The 26,614-nt window shown below is 40.4% G+C and overlaps 1 protein-coding gene across 1 annotated transcript in view; it reads left to right on the top strand.

The window, feature by feature from the left end:
- Positions 1-26,614, top strand: part of zgc:152774 (uncharacterized protein LOC553526 homolog) — a 60,372-nt gene that overhangs the window by 12,757 nt on the left and 21,001 nt on the right. Inside the window, exons 3-13 of the mRNA XM_060915137.1 lie at positions 2,734-2,866; positions 6,186-6,407; positions 9,174-9,320; positions 13,374-13,533; positions 13,690-13,818; positions 18,498-18,617; positions 18,794-18,897; positions 19,068-19,271; positions 22,312-22,431; positions 24,978-25,055; positions 25,504-25,540. Of these exons, the coding sequence (XP_060771120.1) occupies positions 2,734-2,866; positions 6,186-6,407; positions 9,174-9,320; positions 13,374-13,533; positions 13,690-13,818; positions 18,498-18,617; positions 18,794-18,897; positions 19,068-19,271; positions 22,312-22,431; positions 24,978-25,055; positions 25,504-25,540 (1,454 nt within the window). The remainder of the gene's footprint in view (positions 1-2,733; positions 2,867-6,185; positions 6,408-9,173; positions 9,321-13,373; positions 13,534-13,689; positions 13,819-18,497; positions 18,618-18,793; positions 18,898-19,067; positions 19,272-22,311; positions 22,432-24,977; positions 25,056-25,503; positions 25,541-26,614) is intronic.

Here is a 26,614-nt window from a genome sequence, read left to right as displayed (position 1 = left end):
GATTCTGCCACTTACCTTCCCTGACTCCGCCCTCCAGTCACAGAACGACGCTTGACCACGCCCCCGCTGCCACAGTAATGTAGCTGTTATTTTAGTAATCCATACCAAGCAAAAGCAAATCAAATCTACTAATGATTTAATGATGCTTTCTTACAATATAAACCACAAAAAATATCATGCAATGGCATGCAATTGGACAGTCCGTAAAAGTCGAGTGCCGAGTGCAGAGCCCATCCCGCTGGAAATGCACAATTGTGGTATGTTGTGCATTTCCAGCGGGATGGGCTCTGCACTCGGCACTCAACTTTTACGGGCTGTCCACTGAAGATGGCGTCTGAGGAGGACCAACTTCAGGTAAGGTCACTGGCTTTGTATTTACTCTTCTACACACACTGTCTGTGCACTTGCAGAGCCAGGGATACTTCATTTTGTTTGTAGGAACCCTCTACTCACTTCCACAGAACTGTCATGTTGTTTTGAGCTTTGCAATGGTTTTAAAACTAGCGTTTTGTATCGGCAAAAAGACATGACCCGGGCACTGCCGTGTTAGCGCTTACCGGTTGAAATCACAAAAAACGAATTTTCTCAAAACACATCCGATTGATGTGATTGTGGTAGCAACTCAACGTATGCACTCCCAATAATGCGAAAATAGACCTAAAAAGCATTTCACTCCGGAGTATTCCTTTAATGGACCAGACTCCACTTTTGGATCATTAATCCCTTTTGGCTGAGAATACCCTGCATGCATGGTTTGGCTTCTGGCACATCCATACAGTTTTAAATACAATACCTACACTCTAAAAAATTGTTTTTATTGCATTTATTTAAATTCCCATCTGTAACAGGGAGTGATGTTGCATCCCATTAATACACTTTAAAATGGATTATTAGATTCTAATAGAATAGATAAGCCAAAATACTTGGGGATATTTTTAATGGGCCCCGACTCGGTGCAAGTATGAATAGGTGGGCCTCAAAGCAGAAAAGGTTGAGAACCCCTGGGCTACAGGGCCCGGATCTTGATGCATATAATGCTGAGAGGGCAGTCCACCTGTGGTGGATGGAGGGACAGCGTGAACGGTGCCCACAATTTACAAAGGCTGCACAGGAAGCTGATGTAGATGAGGAAGACAGGTTGTTTAATTTCCTCCTAAATGCAACGGCAAACTGAATGATAAGACAGTACTGCAGTACAGACTCCTATTTTATAATGTTTTTAGTTTTATAATTAATCTTTGCAATATTGCTAGTCATTGTTATAGGCAAAATGAAGTGTGCTTTGTGTCCTAAACTCTGTATAAAAAGACGTATTACATACTAGTACCGTACGGAAGTCTTACATATATGATATTGATTTATGTTTCATGTTTTCAGGGCTTGTCTTGTTCTTCTGTTGCAGAAATAAATGTTGTTTTTAAAAATAAATGTTTTTTAGGTATGTTTGTCTAAATAACCCAATTATACCCCTAGAACCCATATCAATATTGCCTTGAACCGTGGACTTGAAAACTTGCTGAAATACTGCAAAAGTTTAGGGCAAAAGGAAATTCAAGGAAGGCAAAAGTTAACGTTGAGGCCTGCACAGTGGAGTCCTGATACAGAATACAGACACAAATGTAACAGTTAATTTTGTTTCAGTGCTGTATTAAAATGTTGACTTGTTCTTATCAAAAAGGGTATTTGAATTCCTCCACCAACAATATAGTCCTGGGTATGACTTTAAACTCCAACCGGTGGTGAGTCTTAGGTCCGGGAGGACTTGAGTATTGGGGAAAGTGGAGTTACCCCTTAATCACCATTGCTCCCAGGTCCGCTCTGACCCAGAGTGGTAGCACCTGCCTGGGTTCCAGCTATGAGTTAAATAGCACATCACCAATAAGGTGCTGGCAGCAGGGTGCTTTTCGGTGCAATGTTGCATATGAACCCAACAGGGTCAATGGCACACCACCAGATGGCATGCGGAAGAGCCGCTCAAATGGCCAGCGGTTGGCATCACTTGGCAAGTCAGTTGTCACTGTGGGGCAACTTCCATACCCGTCAAGTCTGTGGCACTTTTGTGCACCACTTGGCATCAGGTCTGGAGGTCCAGAGAGACAACACGATGGGGGCACGACATCGTTTGTCTTACCTTACTGTGCAAGGCGCTGCATTAGGAGAGGAGAATAAGTCTGGTGCGCTCTGGTGCAGGCCTCGTGGCCCATCTGCGTTTCTGCGCATCCTAATGAAGCAGTCATCATCGCTAGCAATGGACAGACGGCCAACAATAAAAGTGTAATGCCATTGTGCATGTGGACCTGTTTGAGTGATTCATTACTGAAAACCAGTTCAAAAGGAAATTTGGTCATGATATCACTGCTTTCTAGCTACAATCCATCCAACAACAGAAAACAGCCTTTTGCTTAACTCTGTGGATTTTGTCGGGGACCAAAATACCTAGTTAAGTCCTTGAGATAGTCAGGCATTTGTTCATTGTGTTCATTGCGTGTGGGGTTTTTTTTTCAGTTGGAACATAGAAATTGCAGTATGACTCAGAGTATGCAAATAAACCTACTGTGACACAGTTATTAGTTTCTGCCCATGGCTTTTTTTTTTTTTGGCCCAGTGGTTTAAACACTTTTGTTTACTCTGATCTCATGGCATACAACTGGGTGTTTGACATGAAAAGTAGTCTGTTGAGTTCTTTGGATTATTTATCGATAGACGTGTGTAACTTCCCTTTCTGTGTGCTAGATAATGCATCTGACCCCGGAGTCACAGCCAAGCAGATCTGGATCGATGTGGTCACTGTAAAAGACGAGTTGTGTCTTAGCTTTACTGATAATGGCAGTGGGATGACACCAAGTAAACTGCACAAGATGCTCAGGTGAGTCAGATGTCCTTCACAGGAGATCTCAGTTTGCTCAAAGTGTATGTTGTACAGATTGCTCCAGTAGAAATGGCAGGATTCCGAGTTTCCTAATATCAGATTAATATCTTTATAAACATTATAAATGTGTTATTCTTTATCTGTTATATATAATTTTTATCCTAAGTTGAATCCAGAGGCGATTCTAGAGTCTGTTGTGGCCCCAAGCAAAAATTTCCAGGGGGCCCTTCTGACCAGTGTTCATCACCAATATGTTATAAATAATCTGACACCAACGAAAAATTTATGAAACCAAAGTTTTTTAAATTCCAAATGTGAAAATACAATGGTAAAGAACAATAAAAACAATAAAAAACAAAATAAATAAGCCCTCGGGCCCCGACTCTTGGGGGGCCCCTGGCCCAGGGGGCCCCAAGCAGTTGCCTGCTTTGCCTGTTCACAAGCTGCGCGTCTGGTTGAATCCATATAACTTATATATCAGTTTGTATTATACACTCAGCAGCCACTTTATTAGAAACACCCATCCACCTGCTGTTTGATGCAGTTCTCTAATCAGCCAATCCCTTGACAGCAGCACAATGCATAAAATCATGCAGATACAAATCAAGAGCTTCAGTTAATGTTCACTTCAAAGATCAGAATGGGAAAAATTGTGATCTCAAAGTGTGACTTTCACTGTGGCATGAGTGTTGGTTTGAGCCAGATGGACTGGTTTGAGTGTTTCAGAAACTGCTGATGTCCTGGGGTTTTCACACACAACAGTCTCTAGAGTTTACACAGAATGGTGTGAAAAGCAAAAAACATTGAGTGAGCAACAGTTCTGTGGGTGGAAACAAACGCCTTGTTGATAAGAGAGGTCAGAGGAAAATGGCCAGGTTGGTTCGAGCTGCTAGGAAGGATATAGTAACTCATGGCAACTCCTTATAACCGTGGTGAGCAGAAAAACATCTCAGCATGCAACAGCAGAAGAGCACATTGGGTTCCACTCCTGCCAGCCAAGAACAGGAATCTTACTATTAGTTCAGTTCAATTTTATTTGTCATATGTACTGTATGTTAACACAGGATCAATAACATTGCAATGAAATGTGTTGGACAAGAGAAGAAACAGAAACAAGTCTCTCAGCATTGGAGCCTTACAGAAGTTTAAAAGCATAGCAATATAAAAATTAAAAGTCATAAATATAAAATAAAAATAGAAATAACTAAAAGTCATATCTAAGGGAAGGTATGTGCATGCATTATTTCACTGGGCAGTGTGAGGAGAGGGATCTGGATCGATGTGTAATCTGATCTGAATCAAGAACAAGTTTCTATTAGAGTGGCTGATGAGTGTAGTCATTAATTTAATTATACAGTGGTGCTTGAAAGTTTGTGAACCCTTCATAATTTTCTATATTTCTGCATAAAAATGGCCTAAAACATCATTAGATTTTTACACAAGTCCTAAAAGTAGATAAAGAGAACCCAGTTAAACAAATGAGACAAAAATATTATACTTGGTCATTTATTTATTGAGGAAAATTATCCAATATTACATATTTGTGAGTGGCAAAAGTATGTGAACCTTTGCTTTCAGTATCTGGTGTGACCCCCTTGTGCAGCAATAACTGCAACTAAATGTTTCCGTTAACTGTTGATCGGTCCTGCACACCGGCTTGGAGGAATTTTAGCCCATTCCTCCGTACAGAACAGCTTCAACTCTGGGATGTTGGTGGGTTTCCTCACATGAACTGCTCGCTTCAGGTCTTTCCACAACATTTCGATTGGATTAAGGTCAGGACTTTGACTTGGCCATTCCAAAACATTAACTTTATTCTTCTTTAACCATTCTTTGGTAGAACGACTTGTGTGCTTAGGGTTGTTGTCTTGCTGCATGACCCACCTTCTCTTGAAATTCAGTTCATGGAGAGATGTTCTGACATTTTCCTTTAGAATTCACTGGTGTAATTCAGCAAGCATAACGATGGCAAGCCGTCCTGGCCCAGATGCAGCAAAACAGGCCCAAACCCTGATACTACCACCACCATGTTTCACAGATGGGATAAGGTTCTTATGCTGGAATGCAGTGTTTTCCTTTCTCCAAACATAACGCTTCTCATTGAAACCAAAAAGTTCTATTTTGGTCTCATCCGTCCACAAAACATTGTTCCAATAGCCTTCTGGCTTGTCCATGTGATCTTTAGCAAACTGCAGACGAGCAGCATTGTTCTTTTGGAGAGCAGTGGCTTTCTCCTTGCAACCCTGCCATGCACACCATTGTTATTCAGTGTTCTCCTGATGGTGAACTCATGAACATTAACATTAGCCAATGTGAGAGAGGCCTTCAGTTGCTTAGAAGTTACCCTGGGGTCTTTTGTGACCTCGCCGACTATTACACACCTTACTCTTGGAGTGATCTTTGTTGGTTGATCACTCCTGGGGAGGGCAACAATGGTCTTGAATTTCCTCCATTTGTACACAATCTGTCTGACTGTGGATTGGTGGAGTCCAAACTCTTTAGAGATGGTTTTGTAACCTTTTCCAGCCTGATGAGCATCAACAACGCTTTTTCTGAGGTCCTCAGAAATCTCCTTTGTTCGTGCCATGATACACTTCCACAAACATGTGTTGTGAAGATCAGACTTTGATAGATCCCTGTTCTTTAAATAAAACAGGGTGCCCACTCACACCTGATTGTCATCCCATTGATTGAAAACACCTGACTCTAATTTCACCTTCAAATTAACTGCTAATCCTAGAGGTTCACATACTTTTGCCACTCACAGATATGTAATATTGGATAATTTTCCTCAATAAAAAAATGACCAAGTAAAATATTTTTGTTATATTTGTTTAACAGGGTTCTCTTTATCTACTTTTAGGATTTGTGTGAAAATCTGATGAAGTTTTAGGTCATATTTATGCAGAAATATAGAAAATTCTAAAGGGTTCACAAACTTTCAAGCGCCACTGTATTTTGACAGGTGTTTAGATAGGTTAATTTAGTCTTATTTGTAAACGTTTTTTATGAACCTTAAACTGTCTTAGATCCAGGACCAGGACTTTGAATGATATACTTGGAGTGTCGCCATCATGCAGTTATTTCCAATGTTTGCTCAACTTACTGTAGCTCCAGGGCAAATTATGTACATCATGTCTTGGAGAAACTCTTTTACTTCCCTCATGTCTCTGTTAAAACATGGTTGTGTTTATCACTGTCGTGCTATAGACATTTCTGTTTTTTATACACATCATGGATGTTTTATTTTAACTTTGTCTCTTAATATGTTTTGATTTATAGTCTCTTGTCTTTTTGACTTTCTCTCGTTCTGTAGTTTTGGTTTCACAGAGAAAGGAGCTGCCAAAGGCAGTCACCAAGCCATAGGGATCTACGGTAATGGCTTCAAATCAGGATCAATGCGTTTGGGGCGTGATGCTCTGATCTTCACGAAGAATGGAGGATGTCAGAGTGTTGGCATGCTCTCGCAGACCTTCCTGCATGCCATCAAAGCTCAGGCTGTCATTGTACCTATTGCACCATTCAACCAACAGACTAATATCCTTTATAAGCAGGCTGCACACTTTATTTATACCTTATATCTATTGTATACAGTTGTGCTGATATGTTTACATTTCCTGGTAGAATTTGTGAAATATTGGCCATTTTTTTTGCTAAATATGACTGACAGAAAACTTTTCTTTGATTTACTGGTCAGGTGAAGCCATTTATTATCACATAATTGTGTCTGCTTTTTCAATCTTCATGATAACTTTAATCACCCAAATAGCCCTGATCAAAAGTTTACAAACCCTTGAATGTTCATTTTTCATTTCATTTTCTATACTGCTTATCTGTTATGGGTTATGGGGAAACTGGAGCCAATCCCAGCTGACATCGGGCACAACACACCCCGGACGGGTCACCAATCCATCCCAGGGCCAACACAGAGAGACAGACAGCCATTCATACTCACATACACATGCACAGGAAATTTAGTGTCGACAGCCATATGTCTTTGGACTGTGGGAGGAAACCAGCGCACCTGGGAGAAACCCACATAGACACAAGGAGAACATGCAAACCGCATAGAGAAAAGCCCCAGTTGACTGCAAGGGTTGAGCCCAGAACCTTCTTGCTGTGAGGTGACAGTGCTAACCACTGCACCACCGTGCCACACCCCCTTGATTGTTTGGCCTGATAATATACAAAGGTTAACACAAACTTTTTTTTACAAATTGCTACTGCAATTTCGCCATTGTTTACATTCTAAGCAGAAATGATTTTGTCAGACATTTTGTATAAAGTTTTTGTTTATCGAATTTGCAAAAAATAAAAATGCTCCGTTTCTCAAAATCCAGTGAATGCAGATATAATAAAACAGTTATTCCACTCAGTCTCATCGTACATGGCTGAAAGACAACTCAGCACTACACGGCTCATCGGCTACCAGCTCATGTACGACTCAATTTCGTGGAATAATTATTAAATATGCTGGAAGTAATTTAACACAAGTTTGAGAATAGATATTTGAACCAGTGAATCAGTTTTCTACCAAAATATTTTTTTTCATACTTAGATTTAGGTAATTGTCAATAGATTTTTTTTTTAAATGTGCTTGGTGGCTTTGTACTGTTTACTATGTATAAAGTATAGTGTAGGGAAAAGTTTCATGTGTAATGGTTATAGAGTGAAAATTTTAATGGCATCAAAACTAAATCAAGTGAAATATAAATATACGAACTGGAGTACTGAGTATTTGGAAACCAAAATTATATGGTTCTAGGTGACGTTTTCCCCTTAAAATTCAATTGTGCAGCTCTTTTTCAGCACCAGATAATTTTAGTTTGAAATAAAGGAACTGGTTTTGTCAGTGAGGCAGGATGGTGGTGTAGTGGAGAAGCGCTGTCGCCTCACAGCAAGAAGGTTCTGGGTTTCAGCCCAGTGGCTGACGGAGGCCTTTCTGTGTGGAGTTTGCATGTTCTTCCCCGTCTGCATGGGTTTCCTCCGGGTGCTCTGGTTTCCCCCACAGTCCAAAGACATGCAGGTTAGGCTAACTGGTGGCTCTAAATTGACTGTAGGTGTGAATGTGAATGTGAATGGTTGTTTGTCTCTATGTGTCAGCCCTGCGATGGCCTGGCAACTTGTCCAGGGTGTATCCCGCCTCTCACCCATAGTCAGCTGGGATAGACTCCAGCTTGCCCGCGACCCTGCACAGGATAAGCGGCTACGGATAATGGATGAATGAATGGATGGATGGTTTTGTCAGGAGTGAAGAAAATGAGTTAAACCATGACCATGTCTACTGACGAAAGAAGCGCTTTATTGGTGATTACAGAAGCACGGTGGAAGCTACACTGATAATGTTAATGCTAACAAAAATTTAAATGACATTTTCCGTATAATTGTCTATAAAGGCCAATTTATGCTGACAACCCAGTCCTCGCAGACGGTGTCGCAGATAGCGTCTGCGTAACCCCCCCACCTTTGCAGACGCTCTGCGCGCACCTCCCAAAAATTGTGACCACCGCAGAAGCCTCGCAGACAGCGTCGCAGACAAGAGGGCTCTGATTGGTCCACTCTACATCTGCTGTACACGCACTTCCGCGTCCCTACTTTCCCGGTTTGTTTTGTTTTCACGACTGGCATTTTTAAAAACATGAGCGAAGATGGAGCAGCACGAAGAGCGGTTGATTGAGGAAGTACGTACATCTATACGACTCCGGTTCTAGTCATTATTAAAAAAAAAAGTTCTAGTCATTATAAGTAACCGGAGGATAAACACTCCACTAACCACACCCACCAACTACTCCTAGCGACTTCGCGCCCCCTTGCGTTGTGCCGGTGAATAACATCGCGCATGCCTATTACTCCCCGCTCAACAATAAATTACAACTGTCTGCGAAAAGCTATCTGCGAAAGCCTTGTCGCAAGAGCATGCAGAGGCCTTAACAGTAGATTTGTGTTGTGCACAGATGCTGAAGGGTTTGACGTTGAAGAATGTACTGTATACTGAAGAAGTAACTGAATTATTTAAAGAAGTCCCTGTTGTTATTTTGGTTACAGGCCATGTGTTGGTGGAAACCGATCTCATAAAATACAGATACAGCAAGGGGGGTTATGTGATTTTCATTTTGTTTAATTTTATACAAATTAAGTTGTAAAAAAAAAAGATATAAACATTAACTCAACTCCTAACCGTAGCCTAAGCCTGCCAAACGTTATAAATTTGCAAGTGTGAAAAGGGAAAATCCTAATGCTCACTGTGCGAGTGGATGTGTGTTCCTCCTACTTACTGTCCCTCCTTAACTTTGGTTGTCTCACAGTCTTTGGTAATAACAGAGGATTCAGAGGCCAGTCTGAGAGCCATCCTCACACACTCTCTCTTCAAGTCACAGTCTGAACTACAGGAACAGCTCAACTCCATCCCAGGCAAGAAGGGCACCAAGATCCTTATCTGGAATATACGCAGGTAAAAGACAAACCAGCAACTGAATGAGCTGCTACTAGCTATACCAGCATAATCTAATCTCATCAACCCATACACATATTCCTGCAAAAACAAACTTTCTAATGGTTAGAAGAACATCTGTTGTTTTAAGGGTCACTCTCTTGCTCTGCCTGTTTCTATCTGTACGAAAGGTCAGAATTAGATTTTCAGAAACGCTTGTATCTCACATAGTAACCATAGTGACAGTGATCCCGAGTATGGAATTTGTATAATGCCGATTGCGCTGTTATTTTAAACTCATAAACTCATCACATCTCATTATCTGTAGCTACATATTTAAAAAAGACTCTAGACTATTTGATAAAATGTCATTTAAAAACAGAAACCTTTCACGCATGATTTCAGTAACATACAGTATAAGCATACATGTACTGTGTCTACTGAAGTGTGAATGAACAGACAAACCTGCCACAGAGGTAAAGTTTAAAGAAGAACTGAAGTAATTTTTAAACTTGCTTTATTTCTTAATTAACGTGTTATTCAATTACGTTTTCGGTTTTAGTAACCTTATATCGTGACTTGTATTGGCAACTAATTGCAATTAAATATTATACTTGTCGGCCTATTTGGTTTTTAGTCATGTTGAATTTAGTTCGTTTGGTCCACGGCAGGCGTCACTTATCCGCGCGATCTTCACAAGACTTGGGTGAGACTTTGAAACGTGAAGTGTCAGCCAGGTGTCAGTGCCGCCATTTTGAAAACTGTTTTCCAAATCAAATATTGCACAAAAACAAGTTTAAATGACAATTACTGCCTACTTTTCTCAAACTTTCCTGATTGCTATCAAAACTTCTGGCTTGATTATATCAGCATTCGAAAGAGGGCGTGCGCGTCTTTTGACAACGTTGGCAGATGTTGGTCACTTTGATTTCCGCTGTACATTTTACTTCCGTCCTACGATGTCTCGCACAGGTCTCAACGAATCTCGTTTACGGCCATTGCTTTGACATATGCACTGATATATTACATAGCATATTTCAAACACTCATAACTTGCTATAGCAGCGACAAAATAGCGATCAAAAATGCATTCCTATATTTAATAAAATGAGAAATAGAATTTTGATAATAAAAAATTTGCCTTCAGTTCTCCTTTAACTCTGCTCATATCTGCTTAAAACCTACATCTCTATCACTCGTCTTATCTTTAAAAGTTTTGAACTTTTCACACTTTCCTTCACGATTTCATCTTTCTACTTAAACTTCGAGATTGTAGTCATTTTTCAGTTTATGTCAAAACATTTTCAGAATTTCAGAAAACTTAAAACCAATATAAATTCTTACTTTTCTTCTTTTCAATATTATACATTTCTTTATTTTTTATATCGATTATTTTATTTAAGAAATATTAGGGCACTGTTTTTACAGCACCCTGTAAGCTCCAACAATACATGTAGAAATGGTGTTTATCTCGTTTCATTCATCGGTATGATTTTAATATTTCCATTGACTGTACACTGTGGTTTCTGGTTAACAGTGTAGACACAGTTACTTCCGCCAACTCCATAAACTGTAGGAGGTTCTGTTTTTGACTCGTTTGTTTGTTTGTCTGTTCCCAACATACAGTAACTCAAAAAGTAGCAAACGGATTTGATTAAATTTTGTGGAAAGGTGGGCCAAGGAACAATTGGTTCAATTTTGATGCAAATCCAAATATGTGGCTTGGCGGAGGAATGTGTTCTACTGAGTGCCTTTCTAGTTTGTTTTGTTTTTTAATGAACTGAATGGAAAAAAACCTGTGTACAGTGTACTGTTGGTAGCTGCTGAATCCTCACCAATACATTGTTTGTTATTATGTATCAGTTTCTTTTTAAACCACCATACCTTGTTTGGTTCAGTAACATTCTATAAAACTAGTTTAAGAAACTTTTGGGATGGTCTCCGCTTTCACTAAAATTCAGAAAAAAAACCCCAACAAAAACCAGCACTACTCACAAGTCTTACCTTTTCAAAGACTGACAGGCTGCTAGGGGAAATTATTAACTCCTCCAGCAAAGTTGGCGGAGCTTCTGTTTTTCCTTTGTTTGTTTGACCATTCCCAATGTAACTCAAAAAGTAGTGGATGGATTTTGATGAAAGGTGAGCCATGGGCAAAGGAACACTTGATTAGATTTGGATGCAAATCTGGATATGTACTGTATGATGATCCAGGATTTTGTTGCCTGTTCCCAATGTAACTTAAAAAGTAGTGAACGGATTTTGATTAAATTTGGTGTACAGCTTTAGCTCCTAGGTTCAAGTGATTTGACTTTCATGTTGATAATATGTTGCTTGGTGGAGGTATGTACTCTACCACATGCCCTTCTAGTTATTACCTGCTTCAACAACTGTTCAATAAAATCCTGGGTTTTGATGTAAGGATACAGTGGTGCTTGAAAGTTTGTGAACCCTTTAGAATTTTCTATATTTCTGCATAAATATGACCTAAAACATCATCAGATTTTCACACAAGTCCTAAAAGTAGATAAAGAGAATCCAGTTAAACAAATGAGACAAAAATATTGTACTTGGTCATTTATTTATTGAGGAAAATGATCCAATATTACATATCTGTGAGTGGCAAAAGTGTGTGAACTTTTGCTTTCAGTATCTGGTGTGACCTCCTTGTGCAGCAATAATTGCAATGTTTCCGGTAACTGTTGATCAGTCCTGCACACCAGTTTGGAGGAATTTTAGCCCATTCCTCCATACAGAACAGCTTCAACTCTGGGATGTTGGTGGGGTTTCTCACATGAACTGCTCGCTTCAGGTCCTTCCACAACATTTCAATTGGATTAAGGTCAGGACTTTGACTTGGCCAATCCAAAACATTAACTTTATTCTTCTTTGACCATTCTTTGGTAGAACGACTTGTGTGCTTAGGGTCGTTGTCTTGCTGCATGACCCACCTTCTCTTGAAATTCAGTTCATGGACAGATGTCCTGACATTTTCCGTTAGAATTCGCTGGTATAATTCAGAATTCATTGATCCATCAATGATGGCAAGCCGTCCTGGCCCAGATGCAGCAAAACAGGCCCAAACCATGATACTACCACCACCATGTTTCACAGATGGGATAAGGTTCCTATGCTGGAATGCAATGTTTTTCTTTCTCCAAACATAACGCTTCTCATTTAAACCAAAAAGTTCTATTTTGGTCTCATCCATCCACAAAACATTTTTCCAATAGCCTTCTGGCTTGTCCACGTGATCTTGAACTAACTGCAGATGAGCAGCAATGTTCTTTTTGGAGAGCAGTGGCCTTCTCCTTGCAACCCTGCCATGCACACCATTGTTGTTCAGTGTTCTCCTGATGGTGGACTCATGAACAGTAACCTTAGCCAATGTGAGAGAGGCCTTCAGTTGTTTAGAAGTTACCCTGGGGTCTTTTGTGACCTCGCTGATTATTACACGCCTTGCTCTTGGAGTGATCTTTGTTGGTCAGCCACTCCTGGGGAGGGTAACAATGGTCTTGAATTTCCTCCATTTGTACACAATCTGTCTGACTGTGGATTGGTGGAGTCCAAACTCTTTAGAGATGGTTTTGTAACCTTTTCCAGCCTGATGAGCATCAACAACGCTTTTTCTGAGGTCCTCAGAAATCTCCTTTGTTCATGCCATGATCCACTTCCACAAACATGTGTTGTGAAGATCAGACTTTGATAGATCCCTGTTCTTTAAATAAAAGAGGGTGCCCACTCACACCTGATTGTCATCCCATTGATTGAAAACACCTGACTCTAATTTCACCTTCAAATTAACTGCTTATCCTAGAGGTTCACATACTTTTGCCACTCACAGATATGTAATATTGGATCATTTTCCTCAACAAATAAATGACCAAGTATAATATTTTTGTCTCATTTGTTTAACTGGGTTCTCTTTATCTCCTTTTAGGACTTGTGTGAAAATCTGATGAAGTTTTAGGTCATATTTATGCAGAAATATAGACAATTCTCAAGGGTTCACAAACTTTCAAGCACCACTGTATTTGCATTATGGAATGAGCAGCTCATTTCGTGCCGTCACTGATAGGAACAAAGATGGGAAGCCTGAGTTTGATTTTGAAGCCGATGTGGAGGACATCCGCCTGCCAGAGCTCCGATCAGAGGAGATGGAGGGGAAAGCTAAGAGGCGTTACTCTGGACCTCACAGAACTGACCATATCGTCCCCGAGATGGATTACTCTCTCCGAGTGAGTGATAAGAAGGAGATAAGAAACTTAGATAAGAAGGAGAAAGTATCTCCGAGAGGAGATAAGAAAGAGCGATTTAAATCAGCTCACATGAAGAAATGAGACAGGAATAGTTAACTGAAACAAAAGTAACATTTATCTCTGTTTCTCTCTCAGGCATATCTCAGCATTCTGTATCTGAAACCCAGAATTCAGATCATCCTCAGACAGAAGAAAGTTCAGACCAAACTAGTGGCAAAGAGTCTGTCTATGATTGAAAATGATGTTTATAAGCCACAATTCATTGTATCCTTTTATGGACTTTTCATTTGGAGTATGTATGTGGAGGCCCTCCATAAACACAGAGAGAACTCTGTTGTATTCTTAACCAGTTAAACTACTCGCTTATACAACCCCAATTCCAAAAAAGTTGGGACAAAGTACAAATTGTAAATAAAAACGGAATGCAATAATTTACAAACCTCAAAAACTGATATTGTATTCACAATAGAACATAGACAGCATATCAGATCTCGAAAGTGAGACATTTTGAAATTTCATGCCAAATATTGGCTCATTTGAAATTTCATGACAGCAACACATCTCAAAAAAGTTGGGACAGGGGCAATAAGAGGCTGGAAAAGTTAAAGGTACAAAAAAGGAACAGCTGGAGGACCAATTGCAACTCATTAGGTCAATTGGCAATAGGTCATTAACGTGACTGGGTATAAAAAGAGCATCTTGGAGTGGCAGCGGCTCTCAGAAGTAAAGATGGGAAGAGGATCACCAATCCCCCTAATTCTGCACCGACAAATAGTGGAGCAATATCAGAAAGGAGTTCGACAGTGTAAAATTGCAGAGTTTGAACATATCATCATCTACAGTGCATAATATCATCAAAAGATTCAGAGAATCTGGAAGAATCTCTGTGCGTGAGGGTCAAAGCCGGAAAACCATACTGGGTGCCCATGATCTTCGGGCCCTTAGGCGGCACTGCATCACATACAGGCATGCTTCTGTATTGGAAATCACAAAATGGGCTCAGGAATATTTCCAGAGAACATTATCTGTGAACACAATTCACCGTGCCATCTGCCGTTGCCAGCTAAAACTCTATAATTCAAAGAAGAAGCCGTATCCAAACATGATCCAGAAGCGCAGACGTCTTCTCTGGGCCAAGGCTCATTTAAAATGGATTTGGCAAAGTGGAAAACTGTTCTGTGGTCAGACGAATCAAAATTTGAAGTTCTTTATGGAAATCAGGGACGCAGTGTTATTCGGACTAAAGAGGAGAAGGACAACCCAAGTTGTTATCAGCGCTCAGTTCAGAAGCCTGCATCTCTGATGGTATGGGGTTGCATTAGTGCGTGTGGCATGGGCAGCTTACACATCTGGAAAGACACCATCAATGCTGAAAGGTATATCCAGGTTCTAGAGCAACATATGCTCCCATGCAGATGATGTCTCTTTCAGGGAAGACCTTGCATTTTCCAACATGACAATGCCAAACCACATACTGCATCAATTACAGCATCATGGCTGCGTAGAAGAAGGGTCCGGGTACTGAACTGGCCAGCCTGCAGTCCAGATCTTTCACCCATAGAAAACATTTGGCGCATCATAAAACGGAAGATACGACAAAAAAGACCTAAGACAGTTGAGCAACTAGAATCCTACATTAGACAAGAATGGGTTAACATTCCTATCCCTAAACTTGAGCAACTTGTCTCCTCAGTCCCCAGACGTTTACAGACTGTTGTAAAGAGAAAAGGGGATGTCTCACAGTGGTAAACATGGCCTTGTCCCAACTTTTTTGAGATGTGTTGTTGTCATGAAATTTAAAATCACCTAATTTTTCTCTTTAAATGATACATTTTCTCAGTTTACACATTTGATATGTTGTCTATGTTCTATTCTGAATAAAATATGGAATTTTGAAACTTCCACATCATTGCATTCCATTTTTATTTATAATTTGTACTTTGTCCCAACTTTTTTGGAATCGGGGTTGTACACAAAATGAAGCAACAGGTTTTAGGGATACATTCCTAGTGTTTAAATTTTCTCTTTCAGCATCTCAGCATTTCTTTCTTTGTTACGGTCAAACTCGAACAGGAAATACATTCGACACCAAGTTGTCAGGTAAAAAAGATCAGTTTAAAAGTCAGGTTACACTTGACTAAGACCCAATCCCAATCCACCCCCCTTGGCCCTACTCCTAGTTTTGGAGTGCCCTTGACCGGGTAGTGGCTGTATAAAATGGAGCTCTAAGGGGTAGGGATTTAAATCTTTACCTAGGAAATGGTCCACCACTCGTTGCATCATCAGGAGCATACATAATACACATTCCCATTCGGGACAGAGGTTTTTTTTGTTTGTTTGTTTGTTTTTTAATTTATTTATTATTAGTGAACAATCAGGGAACATACAAGAACTCACGGAGATGACATAAATATTCTGTACACAATATAAACATTATCAGCATAAATAAAGAAAAAAAATGTAGGGGATTTATATATGACCCCAAATCAGAAAAAGTTGGAACAGTATGGAAAATGCAAATTAAAAAAAGAAAGCAGTGATTTCTAAATTGACTTCATTTCAATTTTTAATATACATCCATTCCTGTATTTCAGGCCTGCAATACATTCCAAAATAAAAAGGTTGAGACGGAGCAATTTAGGGCTAAAACAATTAAATAATGATGTGATTTGAAACAGGTGATGTCAACAGGTGATTGTAATCATGATCTGGCACAAAGTCAGTGTCCAGGAAGGGCCGAGTATTTGAGGAGCAAAGATTGGCCGAGGATCTCAAGTTTGTCAACAAATGGATGAGAAAATTATTGAAATGTTTAAAAAGAATGTTCCTCAAAGAAAGATAGAAAGGGATTTGAATATTTCACCCTCTACGGTGTAAAATATTATTAAATGATTCAAGGAATCTGGAGGAATATCGGTGAATAAAGGGCAAGAGAACAAGCCTAATCTGAACACCCATGAGCTCTGATCCCTCAAACAGCACTGCATCAAGAACTGTCATCCATCTATAGCTGATGTAACCACATGGGCTCAGGATTACTTTGGCAAACCTTTGTCAAGCTCTACAATACAGAGTTACATCCACAAATGTCAGTTAAAACTTTACTGTGCAAAAGGAAGCCTTATATTAACCATGTCCAGAAGAGCCATTGACTCCTCTGGGCTTAGAAGCATGTGGGATCTGGACCATCACAAAGTGGAAACATGTATTGTCTTACCATCAAATACTTTCATTCCATATTTTGTTGCTTTTTTGTATTTTGGGGGGTTTTGCTTTTGAGTAAAGTTTTTATTTCGTCCTCAGTTGGTTCAGCAACACGCTCTGCCATTTTGTTTTTCTTTACTCATGGTATATGAGCTGATAGCCTTGTAGTAGAGTAGCCAATCAGAGCACACGATTGCTCATATCCAGTGAATGTGGATAGAATAAACGAAGATATTCCAACAGATTTTACATTTTTGCATGATTATTTGCGAAGATATATACATTTAGCGGTTTCTTTCCCCTGCACAGGTAGCCACAATGCATGTTACACTGCCAGAGTTCACAAAGCATTCTGGGAATTTTCTTCTACTACGGTACCTCGTTTGTAGTCTGCATCTGAAAAAGCTCCGTTTCAAGGGCCATCTGGAGGGCTAAATGAGCAAAAGAATTGGGACACCCTACCCAATGTTGGGGAATGCAAAAAGGAGGGGTGGGGCCAAGTGGTAGGGCTAAGGAGGGAATTGGTATTGGAAGTGAAGTGCACTGTTTGGTGTAAACAGCCTCAAGTTTGTACAAATCTGAAAAGCCCTTATAGCTGAAGTTGAGTCCAGTTTCGAGTCCCCAGTGTTCAAGTGCGAGTCAAGTCCAAGTCATTAAAAAAAATTCAAGTCCGAGTCGAGTCCAAGACTCCAACCGCACCATTTGACGGTGTCTGTTTCAGCGCCATTAACATTAGTTTGTTCCTGAACATGACGCATGAACAGGTGAATGTGCTTCTCTTTGTCAGGGAGTGTGAAGTATTCTGTCAGAGATTGTTGGGAGACGGCTGTAAGTGCAGAAGGTGTGTTTATTAATACAAGTGAAGACAGGTAAACAATCCAGAACAGCAGGCAAAATGGTAAAACGGTGAAACAGGCAATCAGTCAAGCGAGGCAAAAACAGGCTATCGTAGACTCGACAGAATCAAAGACGAGAAACAGGAAATCAGGGATCAGGAACCCAAACAAGGAAATAAGGCTCAGTAACATGTCAGCAACGCAACTCAATACTTCACAAAGTAAGTGTGTTTTCACAGTTTTTATATAGGCGCGCTGATTGCACCTTAATTCTGTGCAGGTGCGAGTCATTTAAGGCGTGCGCACCAAGCGGACTCTCACGCGCGCTGTCCGGAGCACCCCTGAGAGTCTATCTGATGCACGCACCAAGGTGCGCAGGTGTGACACTCTGACACGAAATTAGTACAAAATTAATGTAGATATAAATCTCTTATGCCAAATTATTATGGCATGTTACAAAAAAATAAAGAAAAAATCAGAGTCCTCGTCTCCATTTTCCGAGTCCTAATGCAGTTAATGCACAAGTCAGAGTCCAAGTCAGAGTCATCAGTGCTCAAGTCCGAGTCGAGTCACGAGTCGTTAAAATTAGGACACGAGTTGGACTCGAGTACTACAAGCCTGTTGCGTACACATTCTAAATTGAGCACACATGGAGGAAAGTGCTGTGTATATACAAATGAGACCTAAAAGATTGATTGATTTGCATCATGATTGATTTGTATCACTCTGAATCAGCAGTGAGGCAGGGCGGAACTATACTTTCTACTCAATGAGAGCATGCCCACTTGTACACTCGGTCACAGAAAGAAACATTTGATACACCTAGCTCAGGTGTCATGCAGGTTATGTTGTTGATTCAAGGCTATTTGAATTTTGCATTTTTCTTAACCATGGCCAAATCAGAATGAACGGGTGAAGATTACCTTTGGATTTAACCACAAAAACAAAGATCATTACGGCATCATGATGTACCACAACAACAGGCTCATCAAGTCTTATGAGAAAGTTGGTTGCCAGATCAAGGTACTGAATATAATTATAGTCTAATCATACACAGGAATGAGATTCGCTCTTTCTTGCTGAACAACTTTTGTGTGACTCTTTTTAGTCACTGTGGTTTTCTTCCTGTATAAATATTTGACAAACAACATATTTGAAATTTAATCCTTTCATATTTGATTTTTTTCTCCCCCTAACAGTCGTCTGGTCTGAGATCAGGAGTGGGTGTTATTGGAGTAATTGAGTGTAACTTTCTGAAACCAGCTCACAACAAGCAGGACTTTGAGTATACCAAAGAGTACAGGTAAACTGATTCTCACTATATCACTGTCTCTGTCTTTACTAAATACACCTGAAATCTTGCTATATAAGCATTCTGCTGCTAAAAATACACCTACAGACCCTCATGTCACTACTGAATACTTTCAGCGTAGACTGAAGCCATTATGAATTATGTTGTCGTTTTTCCCTCAGGCTCACTCTGGCTGCCCTCGGCATCAAACTCAACGACTACTGGCGCGAAAAAAAGGAAAAGAAAGCAAAAGAGAGAGCATTCAGAGCTCTGGAGAGAAAAAGCTTAGAAGGGAATACTGAGGAAAATGACGAGAGTGAGGAGGAGGAGGAAGAGGAAGAGGAGGCGGTGGCGGAAGAGGAAGAAAACGAAGAAGAGGAAATAGTGTAAGCTGTACGGTTTGTCATGTGGTGAAAGAATGCGCTTGATTAGACAGATCAGGCACACACTGCATTTCAGGAAGTCCTTAACTATAACACCTTTCATACAAAGTGTTATACAGCAGCAGATGCAAAACAAGACAAAATTTAAATAAATAAAACAGGTATATAATAACATGAAATAATGTTTGGTTAGGCAACAGGAATGGTGAGTCTTGTTTCAATGAGAACAGCCTATCATGACAGTAGATCATTTTTCTGTTAAACCACGTCTACACAAATTGTTCATGCATTTTCTCTCTCTGTCTCACACACACACAGAGAGAGAGAGAGAGAGCAACAGAGCTCTTGAGCTGGTTTGGAGTGATAAAGAGACGGAAGCAGTTCGGTCAGGTCTGCAGTTGAGTTGAGACTTGAAACCAGAAGGAAGAGCAAGAACCTTATCAGTAAATCAGCTCATAGGTTGTAGAGCAGCAGGTTGTACAGAACTCACTGAAGCTCGTGTGATATGTCTCTACATTCATTGCCTTAACATGGACAAAATGAGCTCATTTCTTCTCACCTCATCTGATAACAAATCAGTGAACATCAGTCCATCTGAGGTGCAGGAAAAGTTCTGTCTCGTTTGGGTTGAACAGGGTTTTACATCAAGTCAAATGTTATTCATGATTGTTTATCACAATTATTCTAGGTTTATTGCACCTTTTCATTTTTTCAATCCACAGAAAATTATCTATGCTGTTAAACCTTTGAATGAAAATATGACCAATCCTAAGTTATGTTAATTGTGTGTGTGTCTTTGAAATGTTACCCCAATTCCCAAAAAAGTTGGGACGCTGTGTAAACTGTAAATAAAAACTGAACGTGATAATTTGCAAATCATGGAAACCCTATATTTCATTGAAAATAGTACAAAGACAACATATCAAATGTTTTAACTGGGAAATTTTTTTTTTTTTTAATATATGCTCTTTTTGAATTTGATGTCAGCAACACATTTCAAAAAAGTTGGGACAGGTGCATGTTTACCACTGTGTTGCATTACATCTACTTTTAACAACACTCTGTAAATGTTTGGGAACTGAAGAGACCAGTTGCTGTAGTTTTGAAAGAGAAATGTTGTCCCATTCTTGCCTGATATACAACTTCAGTTGCTCAACAGTTCGGGGTCTCCCCTTGTCGTATTCTATGCTTCATAATGCGCCAAATGTTTTAAATGGGAGACAGGTCTGGACTGCAGGCAGGCCAGTTTAGCACCCAGACTCTTATTATGGATCCTTGCAGTTTTAATATGTGCAGAAAGCGATTTGGCATTGTCTTGCTGAAAAAGATTTTGTCTGGATGGCAGCATATTGCTCTGAAACGTGTATATATCATTCAGCATTAATAGGTCTTCCTAGATGTACAAGCTACCCAAGTCATGTGCACTAATGCACCCTCATACCATCACAGATGCTGGCTTTGGAACTGTGCGCTGATGATAAGCCGGATGTTCCCTCTCCTCTTTAGCCTGGAGGACATGGTGTCCATGATTTCTATAAAGAATTTCTACTTTTTATTCATCAGACCTCGGAACAATTTTCCACTTCACCTCAGTCCATCGTAAAAAAGCTCAAGCCCAGAGAAGGTGGTGGTGTTTCTGGATATTGTTTGTATCTGCTTTTAACTTGCATTTATGGATGCAGTAATTAACTTTTTCATTGATGATAGTTTTCTGAAGTGTTCCTGAGCCCATCCAGTGATTTCCACTACAGACATGTGTCTGCTTTTACCGGTAATGCAGTGTCTCCTGAGGGCCTGAAGATCACAGGCATCCAATGTCAGTTTTCAGCCTTGTCTCTTGCATACAGAGATTTCTCCAGATTCTCTAAATGTTTTAATGATACTATGTACCATAGATGATGTGATCCCCAAATTCTTTGTAATTTTACATTGAGGAACGTTATTCTTAAATTGTTGCACTGTTTGCCCACGCTGTCTTTCACAGAGCGGTGAACCCCTCCCCATCTTTACTTCTGAGAGACTCCGCCTCTCTGGGATGCTCTTTTTATACACAATCATGTTACTCACCTGTTGCCAATTAACCTAATAAGGGTTTTTTTTTGTTTGTTTATTTGTTTGTTTGTTTTTTAGCATTACACAAATTTTTCATTTTTCAACTTTTGTTGCCCCGGTTACAACTTTTCTGAAACGTGTTGCTGACATCAAATTCAAAATGAGCATCTATTTTTCAAAAAAACAATAAAATTTCTCAGGTTCAACATCTGATATGTTGTCTTTGTACTATTTTCAATGGAGTCTAGGGTTTCCATGATTTGCAAATCTTCACAGTCTGTTTTTATTTCTGTCTTACACAGTGTCCCAACTTTTTTGGAGTTGGGGTTCTACACACCATTAGACTCATCTCATCTCATCTCATTATCTCTAGCCGCTTTATCCTTCTACAGGGTCGCAGGCAAGCTGGAGCCTATCCCAGCTGACTACGGGCGAAAGGCGGGGTACACCCTGGACAAGTCACCAGGTCATCACAGGGCTGACACATAGACACAGACAACCATTCACACTCACATTCACACCTACGGTCAATTTAGAGTCACCAGTTAACCTAACCTGCATGTCTTTGGACTGTGGGGGAAACCGGAGCACCCGGAGGAAACCCACGCGGACACGGGGAGAACATGCAAACTCCACACAGAAAGGCCCTCGCCGGCCCCGGGGCTCGAACCCAGGACCTTCTTGCTGTGAGGCGACAGCGCTAACCACTACACCACCGTGCCGCCACCATTAGACTCAAATCTGCAAATACCAGTACAGCAGTAGGCAAGCAAACAGACCAACTTATGAATGAGGAGCATGTGATTTGAGTCATCAGATTCAATTCAAATTATATCTGATGGCAGCCAATTAGCATACTTCATGGAGGAAGCCATAAATCTTGAGCGCAGCTCTCGGGCGGAAGCTGAATTCTGTTGAAAGGCAGATCGCCGCAAAACACTATTTACAGTAGACTGAAAAACAGCACACTTGTTCTCTTTCTTTTTCTCAGGGATGTGTCATGGATTCAGTGTGAGGACTGTATGAAGTGGAGGGGAATTCCTACTCATCTGTTCAAAAACAACGTCCCTGAAAACTTCACCTGTAGCCAACACCCTATCAGCCGCCTGAGGTCAGAGCTAACTCTGAATTCCTGCACAATACTGATCAGCCACTCAAACCTACACACACAGAACAGCCAGAACTGTTAGTTATTATCATCATGTTCTGATCACATTAATATTATAACGTAGACTAACTGGCCACTTTAATAGGAACACCTTTTCCCCAGCTTATTCATGCAATTATCAGTAACTCATGTAGCAGCAGAGTAATGCAGAAAATCATGCACATACAGGTCAAGAGTTTCAGTTAGTTCGTGTTCACATCAAACATCACAAAAACGACGATCTCGGTGACGTTGACCATGGCATGGTTGTTGGTGTCATATGGGCTGGTTTGAGTAGTTCAGAAAATGCTGATTTGCTGGGACTTTCACACACAACACACTTGTGAGTTTACAAAGAAAGGGTGGAAAATAAAACAGACATAAAACCATGCAGTAAGCAGCAGTTCTACAGGCAGAAACATCTTGTTGGTGAGAGAGGCCAGAGGAGAATGGTTAAACTGGTTTAAGCTGGCAGGGAGGCTACAGTCATTCAATTAACTATTCTTTATAACTGTGATGATATGAAAAGCATCTCAGAGCAGAGGCTCAACAAAACCAGACAGTTGAAGTTTGGAAAAATGTCACTTGGTCGTTTTACAATCATCAGTTTGTGGATCCATGGCGCGATATTGCGAGTGCTGTTGCCTGGTGACATTGCAGCAGCTGTGCAGGCGGTGTGTGCCTTTCAGCGGGACTGTGAGCAGGTATGCCACTAGAGTTACATCCTGACAACTTTTAGAAGACTTTTCTCTTTTTTTCCCCCTGTTTGTTTTTGTAACTGGAAAGCAATCTTGGGTGTGAGAAAGGCACTTTATATGTTAAAGGAGAACTGAAGTCATTTTTAAACTTGTTTTATTTCTGAATTAACGTGTTATTCAATTATGTTTTCGGTTTTAGTAACCTTATATCGTGACTCGTTTTGGCAAATAACTGCAAGTAAATATTATACTTATCGGCCTATTAAATTTTTTAGTCATGTTGAATTTAGTTTGTTTGGTCCACGGCAGGCGTCACTTATCCGCGCGATCTTCACGAGACTTGGGCAAGACTCTGAAACGTGAAGCGTCAGCCAGGTGTCAGCCTCCGTTTTGAAAACTGTTTTCCAAATGAAATATTGCACAAAAACGAGTTTAAATGACAATTACTGCCTACTTTTTTCAAACTTTCCTGATTGCTATCAAAACAAACAAAACTTCCGGCTTGATTACATCAGCATTCGAAAGAGGGCGTGCGTGTCTTTTGACAACGCTGGCAGATGTTGGTCACTTTGATTTCCGCTGTACATTTTATTTCCGTTCTGCGATGTCTCGCACAGGTCTCAACGAATCTCATTTATGGCCATTGCTTTGACATATGGACTGATATATTACAGAGCATATTTCAAACACTCATAACTTGCTATAGCAGTGACAAAATAGCTATCAAAAATGCATTCCTATATTTAATAAAATGAGATAAATAGAATTTTGAGAATAAAAAATTTGCCTTCAGTTCCCCTTTAATCTTATTCTTATTTTATTATCAGTTGTCCAGTTTTGGGTAAGTGGCACGGTGGTGCAGTGGTTAGCACTGTCGCATCACAGAAAGAGGTTTCCAGGTTTGAAACTCACAGCCAGCAGAGGCCTTTCTGTGTGGAGTTTGCATGTTCTCCCCGTGTCTGTGTGGGTTTCCTCCGGGTGCTCCGGTTTCTCCCACAGTTTAAAGACATGCAGATTGGATAAAATACCCAGCCACTGGAATTGTACAAACCAGTGCATACTTAGTGCTGAATAGATTCCCAAGCCTGGATAGATTGGAGAGGGTTATGTCAGGAAGGGCATCCGGTGTAAAACCTATATCAAATCAAATATGTGGATCATGCTGATCTGCTGTGGTGACCCCTAACGGGAGCAGCTGAGAGAAGAAGAAATCCAGTTTTGGTGAGTTTGAGCATTGTGCTGCTGCCACATGAGATTGGATAACTGCATGCATGAAAGAGCAGGGGTACTTGTTGTTTACATGGTGAGTGAGTGTATTATACTCATCTCGGTCATCAGCGTTGCATTATAAAGTATATTTACACACACACAGACCTCCTTCATGTGCCATGCTCCTGATGGTAAAGATAGACAGATTTGGGCAGGGACTAATATCATTTTATTTATGTTTTTCTTATTTATACCTTTTTACTTTATACAAAGTGAAAATGCTTAACAGGACCATGTTTATAATGAAAATATGACTTTTATAATTACTTCTTATGTTTGATAGAGGAAAAAAAGAGCAATAACACAACACTTTACAGATAATAATGTTAGTCAAATCAGTTTTAGTAGCATTCCAGAGTGGAAAAAAGTTAAAAACAGGCTTTATAAAGTTTGTTTTTAATTCACTTTACCGTAAGAACTCCTGATCTATGTCTTATTTTGACCCTAAAATGCTTGACTTCCAAAATGTATGCATATTTTCTGCTTTTGCATCTCACATGGGGCTGAATGGAGTGTGTTTGATTTTGCGTTGTTCTCTCAAAGGAGCTGCTTAGTGCCTGAAGAACCCGAGGAGCCGGAGGACGAGCTGACACCCAGCTATGAGAAAACACACAAAAAACTGTAATGATTTCACAACAGCCAATGTCCGTGTGTGTGTGTGTATGAGTGAGAGAGAGAGAGAGAGAGAGAGAGAGAGAGAGAGAGAAGGAAAGTAAGCAAGCCCTGGTCAGACTGTGACATGGTTAGGTTGTTGGTTACTGTTAGACCACATCCTGAGCACTCAACTGTGAAAACAGTGTGGAACAAACCACGTGTCATTTTATACATGTAAAATATATGTAGCAGTCTCCATGAGCTAATAAATCTGTCATAGTCGCTATATGACTTGTTCTAGTTGCCCTGTCCCGATATGGTCATGTTTTTTACATGCTTTAACTATAAACTAATTGATATGGACTCATGAAAACTGATTATAAACACATTCAGACTGAAAAATCTCCAACTGTGTACTTAAACTGGCATGTAGCTTTAATAAGGTGTATTCTGTTTTTTTGTTTTGTATTTATAGGGAAGTTTGGGCCAAACGAAGAGGAAAATCTGTGGAGGTGAGTAGACTGTACACACACACACACACGTCTTACTACCCTCCTGCTGAACCTTTGTTGACATAATGATTGCTGTAGTTGATTAATGCTATGCCTAAATCTAACGCTAACCTCAGTAACCCAGAGGAAATGTCTTTTTTTTCCCTTTTAAATAAAAGTTACATTTTTGGGCTCCCAAGTGGCACAACAATAAAACCTTATCATTGGAAGATCGCGAGCTCAAAATACACAAAGATGCCACAGCTATCTGTAGCCAAGAGCCAAAAGAGCAAAATTGACCATACTCTCTCTCCCACAGTGACAATAAGCCAGTCATGCTTGTTTGTGAGCTCATGTATGTGCAAAAGGGCCGATAGCGGTTTGCTCTGAGCGTGTTAGGCTTCCCTGTGACGCAGCATGAGCAGCAGTTAGAAAAGATGCTACCTGGTTGGTGGTTGTCATGTGATGGGGAGGGCTGGCTGGTTGGTGGGAAATGGCAGGTGGCCAAATGGGCAAGATAAATCAGGGGCGAGAACAAAATTTAAAAAATAATTTTAATAATTAAAAAAAAAAGGTTTTCTTGATGGGGGACCCACCAACTGTCTCCACAAGGTCAAAACTTTAAAACCAGCAGGAGATAAAACATGCACATAAAACTCACTCTGTCTTTCTCCCTCTCTCTCTCACACACACACCCACACACCTCTGTCTCTCTCTCACACACACCCACACACCTCTGTCTCTCTCTCTCTCTCTCACACACCTACACACCTCTGTCTCTCTCTCTCTCTCTCTCTCACACACACATCCACACACCTCTGTCTCTCTCTCTCTCTCACACCCACACACACACACACACACACACACACACACACACACACCTCTGTCTCTCTCTCTCTCTCACACACACCCACACACCTCTGTCTCTCTCTCTCTCTCTCACACACCTACACACCTCTGTCTCTCTCTCTCTCTCTCTCTCTCACACACATCCACACACCTCTGTCTCTCTCTCTCTCTCACACACACACACACACACACACACACACACACACACACACACACACACACACACCTCTGTCTCTCTCTCTCTCA

This window comes from Neoarius graeffei, chromosome 2 (assembly GCF_027579695.1).
Source record: "Neoarius graeffei isolate fNeoGra1 chromosome 2, fNeoGra1.pri, whole genome shotgun sequence".
NCBI lineage: Eukaryota > Metazoa > Chordata > Actinopteri > Siluriformes > Ariidae > Neoarius > Neoarius graeffei.
The sequence above is the reverse complement of the archived record's forward strand: the minus strand, read 5'-3'. Positions and strand labels throughout refer to the sequence as shown.